This window comes from Hydractinia symbiolongicarpus, chromosome 3 (assembly GCF_029227915.1).
Source record: "Hydractinia symbiolongicarpus strain clone_291-10 chromosome 3, HSymV2.1, whole genome shotgun sequence".
Taxonomy (NCBI): domain Eukaryota; kingdom Metazoa; phylum Cnidaria; class Hydrozoa; order Anthoathecata; family Hydractiniidae; genus Hydractinia; species Hydractinia symbiolongicarpus.
The window spans coordinates 20,367,314-20,379,582 of NC_079877.1; the positions used below are offsets into that span (position 1 = coordinate 20,367,314).

General features: G+C 40.8%; 1 protein-coding gene across 1 annotated transcript; it reads right to left on the reverse strand.

The window, feature by feature from the left end:
* Positions 1-497: 497 nt before the first annotated feature.
* LOC130636926 (uncharacterized) lies at positions 498-1,307 on the reverse strand. Its single transcript, XM_057446777.1, has one exon. It carries the CDS (start codon positions 1,305-1,307, stop codon positions 498-500), a length of 810 nt encoding a protein of 269 aa, XP_057302760.1.
* Positions 1,308-12,269: the final 10,962 nt, after the last annotated feature.

Here is a 12,269-nt window from a genome sequence, read left to right on the forward strand (position 1 = left end):
GCTGTTAGACAGAGTAGCCTCGGGCGAAAAACCATGGGCGACAATCCCGACGGAATATATAGATGAGGATCTCCAGGTTGATATTGAGGATCGGGATTTGCATATTGTTTCCACTGAGGTGAACAAGTGGGGCATGCTCTGCTACGAGATTATCAGGGATAAGGACTTAAGGCTCTCGGATCTAGCAGACCTAAAGAAAATTGGCGACATACTCAACATTAAAATCGAGGATAGGCGCCTAGTTGATATCAAAGATCTTGATAGCGAGCCAAATGTTATCAAGGGAATCGTCTATGGCTATCCATTCTATACCCTACATCCTGATGATTATACCCGCCTTCATCCGATTGACTCCAGCGATGACTCCGACGATGATTAAAGGGCTCGGGTAGGTATTAACGTGAACCAGTGGTTCACGTTAACTGCCACAAAAAATTACACCCACAAGTGGCAACTGAGCAAGTCCCCCGCAGTGGAGGACTAATGGCTCGTGCAATTTACCATTCCTTTACATACTCCGGAGGTACTTCAACATCCTCTGGTATTAGCATGAGTTCTTCAGAGACAAAGCTTCGATCAGGCCCCTCTTTTAAATAGTACAGGAGACGTGTACCAGTCACAATACGATCGAGTCTATACGTCTTTTTGCTCCAAAAAGCGTCCGTTGCACGTCTTCTCTGATCTCCATGCTCTTCACCGGGTTGTAGCAGGTACAAGTAAAGACCGTCCTCAGGTAACGGCTTTGTTTCCTTTCGGTCCTGCTCCAGGCGATCGGGATATTCTTCGCCTTTCGCAAGCGATACCTCATCCATCTTGATCGCTTTTGAAGGTTTCATACCGATCATGGCAGTCTTGGTATTGTTCATGCTTTTCACGATGGTGTACAGATGTTTCACCCATGTGGTACTAGTCTCATCAGTGACCAACTCTTGCGCATCCTGGGACTTGAACAGTCTCTCCGCAAGCACCTTGTTATAGGACTCGACAAAGGCTGTGAACGTATGATGATATTTGGTGGTTGCGCGCTTAATCTCGACGCCCTTGCCCTCTAGCAGTTTTGTCACATCTGACTTGAACTCACTACCGTTGTCGCACTGGAAGATCTTCGGATAGCGTAAAGGTCCTGCTTTGCCTCCGGGCTTCGCGTAAATGTCCTTGATCATATCGGCGACTTTGCTGGCTTTCTTCGTTCTCAATGGTCTAGCTACCTTGTAGCGCGAGGCTACATCGATCCCTGTGAGGTTATATTTGTATTTCGAGCCATACAGGCGATCATGATGCATGTAGAGTAAGTCAAATTGGTGCATTTCAATAGGCCTTGTGATTGTAAAATGTGGGTAATCAATCCTTTTAGGTCCTCAAATATGTCTAAGCCAGAGCAACTGACGAGATAGCCAGTGTACGACTTTCTTTTTAGATAGTCCACTGTGCTCAGCGAGCAATTTAACGGCCTTCCGACCAGTCCAGAGATTTTCAGGGGTATAGTAAATACTGCTTAATTTTTTCGCTTCTTCTGGAGTAATGATATGTTTCGACATGTTTATTACATGTCGAAAACATTTTACGCCCATTTGTACGCTGCAAAACCAAGGAGGGCTAAGGATCCAACTATGAACGTCAGTTCGCCGTCTTGTTGCTGCTTGCTGGGCGTGTAAAAGTCGGATACTTTTGGAGCTTTTTCGATCGTTGCGATGTAATAGTCTCTCATACCTTCATCGAGCTCCTTCAAGCTCTCTCCAGCTTGCCTTTTCAGCTCTCGTTGATGGTTATACCAATCTTTTACCTGCCGATCTCTTCTTACCCACTGTGCTTGAGCAGCTTGAAGTTGTTCAATTGCTTTATCACGCCTTTTACGCTCGGCCTCGCCATGGCCTGACAGCTTACTGATTAAGTAATTCGATCCGCTAAACGCGAGGGCATTGATTATAGCCCCACCCGTGAGTACTAATATGCTTGCCATCTTTATTTTAATATTCGACACTGTGAAAACGCCCATCTAAGATATTCAGCTGAGCATCTTGAAGTAGGAAAACGTAGCATTTAATATCCCCCGTTGTTCCGTCTGCTTTCTTTGTCATATGCAAGGTTACACCGTCTGACAATTGCTGTAACGGTCTTCCGGAACCATGGAGACTATGATCAGGTGATGCTCGGAAATCAACAAACAGGGCATAACGCTCAGTCATGAACTGCCCAATTGTCACCTTTGAATCGTGGCTACCGAATAAGTTTACGATCTGCTCGAGGTGATCTTTCGGGAGCATCGCGTGCGTGTAGAGCTCATTAGGCTCACCCTCGACAGTGATCGAGATTTTTTCGATCTTTGGGTTGTAGAAGACCTCGTTAGCACCCGAGTAAGCCTTCACTTTCCCCGGATCTACGAACAATAATAAGACGCCTTTTAAACTTTTTGATGGAGTATCAATTTGCAAATTGTAGCTGGTATCAGCCTTTTTTATCGTGACAACCTTGCTACGGAGAACCCTTTCATAGGGTAGCGCAAGACGACTATACCGTGATATCATAGCGCTCGCGAGACCCTCGTTATTAACCTTGTCAAACTCTAGTGCGATATTAGTGATCTTATACGCACTGTCTGCGGGTTTAGCTGCCGTGCTTCCAACAGCTGGGGTACCGGCATCCTTTATAACGTCACCATATGATGCAAAATGTATAACGAATTGCAGCCTATCGTGTAGCCCTGGCTGGTAGAACGGCAAGTCTCGTGTCAATTCAAACATTTTTCCTAGAGGAATACAAAACGTGCTGCCATAAGCTGCGACGATCGCTCTTTCCTCATCTGTGCCTACATGATCAGTCGCTTTTACCTGTAGGGCGCGTATTGTACCGTCGTTCGGATTGATCCCCTCTAGGATCAAGTTGTTTTCCCGATCAACTTTTGGTAGCCAAAGATCCCGGTAGACCGCCAGGGTGCTGTAGTCGCTAATATTTTGCACCTCGTTGCCATTCAAAGTGATACGAAGATTTTGCACCAGGGCTTTGCCGATATTGCTGACGATAGTGCGCTTCGTGTTTGTTCCCGTAAGTTCCAGATCGAAAAGTAGTTTGATACTGCCTGGAAAAATTACATCGTTCTGCCCCATGTTGGGGATGTCAACATACAAGTCCTCGTTCTGATTAATCGTACTAGGCACATGACTTACTTTTACACGCTGCTTCTTACCCTTTATAGCCATCATTGTTTTAATCTCCGCGTAGGGATCGAGCTTAGTTCCGAATATGTTACTCATGCTTTATTATTAGCTGATTTTCGTTTCAAATAAATGCCGATTAATCCAATATACGAAGGAGACGACTTTACGCCAGAGTAAAAAATTTCAGACGAGGATTTCAGTAGGCCTGATGCCAATTTAACGCCAGATCGCCTGGCGGCTCTGCAAGAGCATCAGGGTCAATCCGGCTCAGCACGAGACACCACGACAAGACAGAGGGAAGAGCTACTAAAATCAAAGGTCGACGATCTTTACGAACACCTTGGTGAGGAGCTGGGGCAGCCAATCGCGAGATTTTATAACGAGTTTGAGGCACAAGGAAACCAGCTTCTTTTAGATGGTATAGAGATCACTAAAAGGAATGGTGAATTGAGGAGCGTTGCCGAGATAAAGAGGAGGTTAGGTACAAATCGCTTGCGAGAATTGGGGTTTACCGACTATACTACACCAAACAAAGGCAGTAAAGCAATGGCTCAGAAACTCCTTAACGAGATTGTTCACGTTGATCGCCTAGCGGCTCAGCAAGAGAAGGCCGATGATATTGAAATGATGCCGCTGCTCGAGAACGTCCTTGATGAAACGGAGAGCCTGATAGATCGCCTTCCGGCTCCGCAGGAGCAAGAGACTCCTTTTGGCGCCAGCTTCACAGAGCGTGAAAGAAGAGGGCTCAACCTCGAGCTTCAAACGCTAAAGGGTAACCTGAAGCACTTGAAAAGCAAGATGATCTTCTACGACAGCGAGATCGCTAAAGCAGAAGCCAAGGTGAAAAGGCTTGAGACAAAGAAGGCTACACCTGAGGCATCCGAGGAGCAGCTAGCTATATGGAACGAAGACCTTGGAAAGGCTAGGGAAGAGCTAGAACGGCTCCAGGATCAAAAGGAAGCAGTACGAGAAGCACACGGTTTACTAACATCTGACACTCAGAGCCAACTGAAAGCTATTAAAGAGACGCTGATGAAAATCACAGAAGACGATAAATCTCTGACTGAAAAGCTTAGAATCTTGTTCAAGGAGCAAGGGATTACTATAGCGAGCATCGTCTCGGCTGTTGGTCTACTGATTTCCACCATCGTACTCGCAGTTACAGGTGGAGGTTCCGCAACAGGCGCAGGAGGAAGTGCCGCAGGAAAGGTTTTCATACAAAAACAGCTGGAAAGGTTTGGAAAATTTTTGAAATACTTGGCAGGTAAGGCAGGTGCGGCGCTACCAGGGATTATTGGTACGGTTGTCTCGTTCTTTTTCAGTAGCCAAACACCTCTACATGGCGATCGCTGCTGTCGTCGCTTTTGTTGTGGCCTACGTTGGGAAGAGAGGCAAACTATCGTAAATATTAGTGCTCCCGCGGAGCATTAATATTTCTTCAACCAAATGTACATTAGGATCGATAATACTTGCCACGTAGCACCTCGTTTTAAACCCCGAGGCTGTGTGGGCTTGTTGTTTAGGTCTAGCCTTATGCCAATCATCGCACTCGCCGGCGCGATCAAGATGTTGTTGTTATACCCCACAATTTTACCAATACGCAGGTTCATATCGGATGGTAGCATGTACACGTGGTGCATCACGGCAAAATTCACTGGGGTCCTGGCATATTGAAGCACCTTTTGAAACTCGGTGATATCGTGGCCTACGTTCTCCTCACGTTGTACCATGGCTTCGAATTTCTGTAGTAGTATCTGTCTCGCTGTAAAATTGTCAGCATCCGAACCTATAAGGGATGCCTTGGCATCAGCTTGGGACCCTAGTAGTATAATCACGTAAACACGAATACTCTCGCTAAGCTTTGACAGACCTTCCGATGTCAGGCCTTGGCTCGTAGGCATTATAAACTTGGCCCAATCACCATCTACTTGCGGCCACCATCTACCATTTGTGAGCGAGGACATGAGAGCCTTAAACTTGTATTGGGCATTGGGGTCGGCACCATATTCACGACAAATATGGGCATATCCAGATGTAGAGTAGGGGTTCTCGTATTGAGAAAAGCCGTCATCGTATGGCATGAGTACCTTCATTCTTGCTAGGATACGCCGCATGTGGTAATAGACGTGGAATTTAAAGATACTGTTGATGAGAGGCACGGAGCCATTCAAGTGTTTGGTGGATATACCCAGGGCGGTGCTAGCGCAATGACAAGCGAAATTAACTTGTATATTCCAGTAGCCAAGGGCTTGACCGGTTCAATTTACACTTACGGGGTCGTTCAACAGGTTAGTGGGGACTTTTATTGGGTATTTCGTGAACATCGAGAAGGTCACGGGAATGTGCGATTCTGTAGAAACGTAGAGGTCTTGATGTTCTAGATTAATTACATCGAGAGGCCATTCGCCTCTATTGGACTTGTATTTTGCCTTGTGGTTATAGCTATAAATGTTCATGTTTCTTTAAAGAAACATGAGACAGCTGTATGTCACGGATATAGAGAAGCCTACGATTTTTGACGATTACCTAGGGAAGGACACGAGAATTGCCCTGAAATCAATAAGTATCAGGCCCGTATGGCTGAACCTTTATAGTAACAACGATTTTACAATACGCAAAGTAGGACCTGATCAGACTGTTACCCGAATTGAAATAATGAACGGCCTGTACAAGATTGAGGATATCGCGGCCATCGTCAACAGTCGAGCACAGGACAAGATTAAGCTGTTTGTCCTGAAAAATGGACTCTGTAGGCTTAGGGTTAGTGACGGGTATACTGTGGTAATTCATCGAAAACTGCAGGAGCTTATGGGGCTACCCTACGACCCTGCAAAAAAGTATTTTACCAAAGGCGACTATGACAGCTACTACAAAACTGACGTATACCAAAGATTAAGACTCGTTTGCCCCCAGCTGGATGAGGATGAATGCCTACTGGATGGGAAGAAATCAAATTTAATTTACCTCTATAGCAATACCCCTATAGCAATTGGTCTTGAAGCCGCGGCTCTTGCAGTTGGCATAGGCCAAGTAGGTTTGAAGAATTCTTCCAAAAGGATACAGTATAAGGTGCACAAGCACGAATCCATCAAACTCCTAGCTGAATCAAAACTAGACACTGTATACGATAAGATTTCCAGAGCGATCCAAGATGGTATAATTTCAGACGATGAGTTTACATGGATCATGCAGGAAAAACAGCGCTACATGGTACTCAAGGAGCAGATCCGACAACGAACGAAAAAAAGCTGTGAAATCCATCAACGATAATGAACGCGCAGAGTTGCTAGCACAAGGCAGGCAAGAAGCTAAAGATGAAATTTTTAAAAAACTGCAATCTGCGCAGTATGTCAGCGCTACTTAGAGTCTCCACCTGCTTACAAAGTCTAATATGTTGGTCAACATACTAGACGATTACTTCTCCCGTATCTTGATCTATGAGCAAGTCGCCATCATGTACGACACGTCGCTGTTTTTTAGCGAGATCCCTCAAATATTGAGCTAGATTTTTCTCCCATACAATTTTAGCACAAGGCTCGCAGTACGGTCCGTCCGTTTGTGTCGACGCATCCTTATACTTGACTTTGCATATGGCTTCAACAAGGTCTATTCGCTTCAACGTAGAGTACCCTTTGAGACCTAAGGCTTTAGCTTCTTGTCGCAGTTTGTCCATTTGTTTATGTAGCTGAGCACAACCAGGCTTTCGTTGTTTTTGTGACTGTCTCCAGTCACAAAAGATTACTTTTTTGTCTTTTTAGTCTTCCACTTCCACAAGGTCGTAATCATAGTAAAATTGACCAGGATTCTTCGTAGATTGTTTCTTTCCCAGTGATTTGATGAACATCTGACCCGTTCGACCTATCAAAGCTTCTCTCAGTACACTCGTTGCCCATGCTCGAAATCGTTCACCATCACAATCGATCAATGTGATGACAGTTGCATCACCTTTTTGGTCTTGATCTCTTCAACATACTCAATTTTGAATATGATTCCAGTGGGAACATCACGCCACTTCATAATGCTCTCGTGTTTTGATTTCAAGGCATCAAATTGTTCTGCAGATAGGAAAGGCATCTCTTTATTATAGATTTTTTAAACCTCAACCAGGATCAAAATACTGGACATTACTTCCATAATTTAGATATCTCGCGCTTTTCTTCCTCATCTACACACCAATTCCAATATCGATCCGGATGACACGCCACTGGCATTATCTCATTCCATAGTTTTGCATAAAAATTACGCTTGTGATTATGTCGCAGCAATTCATCATGAATGACATCAAAACCACGCAGCAATACAACAATCTCGATGTGACCATTTTCAGCTGCAATTTTCATGACCCCATCAAAGTTCGTCACACCCCATTCTTTGCACAGTTTAACAATCTCTATGTTACCATTGAGAGCTGCAAATTTCATGACCCCATCAAAGTTCGTCACACCCCACTCTTTGAACAGTTTAACAATCTCGATGTGACCATATTCAGCTGCAAATCTCATGGCCCAATTAAACTCTGTCGCACCCCATTCTTTACACAGTTTAACAATCTCGATGTGACCATATTCAGCTGCAAGTGCCATGGCCCAATTAAAGTCTGTCGCACCCCACTCTTTGCACAGTTTAACAATCTCGATGTGACCATTTTCAGCTGCATTAAGAATGGCCCAATTAAGGTCTGTCACACCCCACTCTTTGCACAGTTTAACAATCTCAATGTGACCATTGACAGCTGCAAGTCTCATGGCCTCATTAAAGTATGTCGCACCCCACTCTTTGCACAGTTTAACAATCTTGATGTGACCATTTTCAGCTGCAAGTCTCATGGCCCCATTAAAGTATGTCGCACCCCACTCTTTGCACAGTTTAACAATCTCGATGTGACCATTTTCAGCTGCACGTTTCATGGCCCATTTAAAGTCTGTCGCACCCCACTCTTTGCACATTTTAACAATCTCTATGTGACCATATTTAGCTGCAAGTGCCATCGGCCAATCAAATTCTGTCGCACCCCACTCTTTAAAAATCTTAACCATCTCTATGTGACCATTTTTAGCTGCATTTCGTAGAGGTAAATTAAATTCCGTTGTCACCAGTTTGATGTCACGGTGCTTGCGAACGTTTTCCATGGTCTTGCCAAAGAAGCTATTATTCATTAGCTTAAAAATGTCTTTCTCAAAGTCATTTTTAGCTGTATTATCTGTCGTACCAGATTCTTTGCACAGCTTAACAATCTCGATTTCATCGTGCAGCGTCGTCCTTCCAGCAATTTGCTCCCTCGCCCTGTTATAATAAAAAGTAACAGTGTCTCGCACACTCTGCAGTCTCTCTGCAAGAGCATCACGTGTTGCTGCTACTGGCGCTGAGACAGCACTATATAATTTACTGATTGCATTTCTGAAGTAATTCATTTCTCTTTATTATATACAGATTTTTGACTTTCAGAGTTTTTTTTGAAGTGGACAAAATTTGAGTAGGGAATTTCCCTTTCTATTCAAATAGATTTGCGCATGCGCGTTTTTCAGCAGTTTTGTCGAGTGCCGTGATGTCACGTGTTTACTCACTTGAGGCATGATAAAATCTGTGACGTCATAGATTTTACGGGGTCTAAAAAGCAGCATTTTTTAATAGGGGTTTGACCGTCGAAAACCAAAAACCTGGTTATAAGGGTGTACTACTCTAGCTAGACTGTGTCTGTTTGTAACAGGCAAAGTGGATATGCTTATTTTCCTTTAATGTAGCCGAAAAAGTTATGTCTCAAATGTTAAAATTTCTGACGTTACGGCGCGACGTCAATAACACTACTTTAAAGTCAATATCTTATACTAAATTAATGAAACCATATAGTGCACCTAAAACTTTGAGGCCAAACAACTTGGAAACGAGGTAGTGACGTCAATGATTTTTCACCGTGTGGGTACATAGGGACCACTTGATACCAATCTGGGTAAGTTTCCCAAACCTGGGTCTCGAATCTGTTTCGGAATGGACGGGTTGATGACGTCATCAAAAAAACCTTTTAACCCTAATCTCTGCAACCATTTATCAAAAGTATATTCCTATACATTTTCTTGATCAGCGTTTCAAGATCTATGCGATGAAGGCAACATGTATACGAATTTCAAAAAAAAAATTTTTATGTTCTGACGGGCCATTGCTAACGTCAACAAAATTTTTAAACCCTTATATCTCATTAGCCGCTCATCAAAAGCACATGATCATATACATTTTCTTGATCAGCGATTTAACCTCTACACTATGGAGGTAACGTGAAAACAACCTTCTGAATTATTTTTTTTCTGGATGGGTTGCTGGCGTCATTAAAATTCAAATAACGCTTCTTTTTCATTTTTATCCAGTCTCAGTGGATTTTTCCACGGGCTTTTTCGACTAGTCTATATAATAATACGCTTGTGTGAGTAACCATGTGAGTCCACGACACGCAATGTACGGTTCACTTTTTTATGACGCGGCGTTACGCTAAAATTTACCAAGTAAAAAGAAACGCAAATCAGGGTGTTACTCTTTAAATGTTTAATTCTCTTTTCTTATTACCTTAAAAAATAAAACTCTTTTTCTTTATTTTATTAAGGCTAATTTTTATTTTATTCTCAAATGTTTTTATTTGTTTCTTTGTTTTAAAAGCCCCGTTAGTCGTTATAGATAGAATAATTTAATTTTACCCCCGGCTTACCATGTGCGCGCCGTATCTCACGGAGACAAAGTTTATCAACTGAAGAAAGAAAACCGAAGCGAAGAAGGTTGTCTCTTTTTCAAAGTAATCCTGAAAAAAGTTATTTCAAACAATGTTTACTCATCATGAGGTTAGGTTAAAGGTTATTTGTTTCTTCTATATTTTCAATTTGTTGTTGTCGAGCGAGAATAAAAAAAGTTTATGTTGTGGTCATGTGGTCAGAAATATTTGTTATAAAGAAGAAAAACGTACGATGATATACCGTCAAAAAGAGAACTGATTGGAAATGTATCAGAAAATTGTAGGTGGCTATACATTTTCAATTTGTTTTCTTTTGGGATGAAGCGAAGCTTAGTAATCGAAGTAAAAAACGTATTGGACTTTTATCCAGAGAACGCCAGCTAGCAGCCTACTGAGAAAGCGAAAGAAACCAGGTGTGTTGTTTAGATTATCTGGTAGAGAAATGAATTTAGTTGAATAACGATATTTAAGCCGCTAATATTTTCAAAGCTAAACTTTCCCTTAAATATGAAGTAAAATATGTCTTGCGCCTGAACATATTCTTTTTTGTAAGAATATACCCAGGGTCAGTTAAGAATATCTTAAGAATATGTCCTACCTCGATTGTTTGTTATAAATATAAAAACAATATTCCAATGGCTATAGCATGCTTTATTTTATTAGGGCATTATATTTTCAGGACATGGACATGCTAAGAATATATTCAGAATAATGAGGATAGTATTTGTCAAAAAGTTAAAAACATTAAGGCTGAAACGGAATAATTCTTATAAAATACACGATGCATATCTTAGAGAAGAATTTACATAAACTGTAAATGTATTTTTTCCGTTGTTACTGTTTTTAACACTGCAGACTGTGTGATTCAGTGTTGATTTCGTTGTAATAAACCTAAACCTAAAACCTAAACTTAAATCAATGTTTACATTTGTTACGTTACAATCGTTTGAAATATATTCGATTCTTAAATTCGAAAACGCTGCATTGTTATTTTCTTTGATTTTATGCGTGATTTTCTAGATTATAAGTTTGGGTCTGTTCTTTGAATTTTTCGGTAGATATACAATATGCCAAATGATTCAAGTTTTTATACTTCTCTTTTTTGTGTTTTAACTATTAATTTCTTATATTTTGAGTTCTGGAATGGCAAAGCAAGTATATAGTTTTAGCGTTTTTCGTTTTTTATAATCTGTTGTTAGACACCTTTGATTTTGCTGGATATTTTCCATTTTTATTTTACAATTTTATATATTTACTTATTTTTTTGTTGCACATGTGTATATTTTGGACGTTTTGATTCAGCGGTTATACACATAGAATAATGTAGTTTGTGAGCAACCTCGATCCATATGCATTTTTTTATCTTTCTGCCATCCCGTTATAAAAGAGACAAAGAGCCCTGGGTCGAGGTTGAAATGTGAGTTTTGGAAATTCAAATAGCTGTGTTGTATGTTTTTGTTTGGTATCCCTTTCATCGGTGGAATGAGAGATTCAATAGATTCTTCCACGAGAATTCAGATAACTGTTAATTTCTTATATTTTGTGTAAAACTTTGTATGCAATAGACTGATTATCTAATTTTGGTTTGACGTGTTACAAACTCTACAGTGTGGAAATTTTGTAATAACTTTATTTGTATAACTGGGTAAAATATGTTGGATTTTTTAAATGTCTGATATACTTTTTTCCCTGTTGTACTTCTGGCATGGCAAAGCAAGTATAAATTTTAGCAGATTTCGCTTCTTAAGTAAGGGTTGTTAGACGCCTTTTGATTTTGTTAGACATAATGCATTTTGCATTTTTTTTGTTGTTGTTGTTGTTGCACCTGCTTATATTTCAACGTTTTGGTTTCAACGGGTATAAATATAAAATTACCAAATTACTATGCTGTATGTATGTTTTTGTTTGGTATCACTTACATGCATTTCATAGAGACATTCGGTGGATTCTTCCACGGGAATTCGGCTAGTTTTTTATTAATAAATTGTTTTCAAAAACCATGAATAACAAAAGAATACACAATTAACTATATATAAGTATATATATAATAAAAACAAAGATACAACACTGGGTATGCAAAAATTGATTCCTGTAAAATCCAATAGACAAGTCCTGTTTGTACTATCAGCACATAATATTACTGCAATTTTAAGTAACAAATTTGCAAATGAGAAAAAAATATCACTTATGAAAGACAAGGAATTTAAAAAAAGTAGCAGCTTGGATGTGATTCTCAAAAATCTTCACAAACATATCGGAATAGAAGTAACATCAGGAAAAAAAAGTACAGGTATTTGGGACTTCAATCTTCAAAAATTGTGTTATTTAATACAACAATAAACGTTAAAACTGAGAAAATGGAGCTGACAGTTATTCTCATAAATCTCTATAACAATATT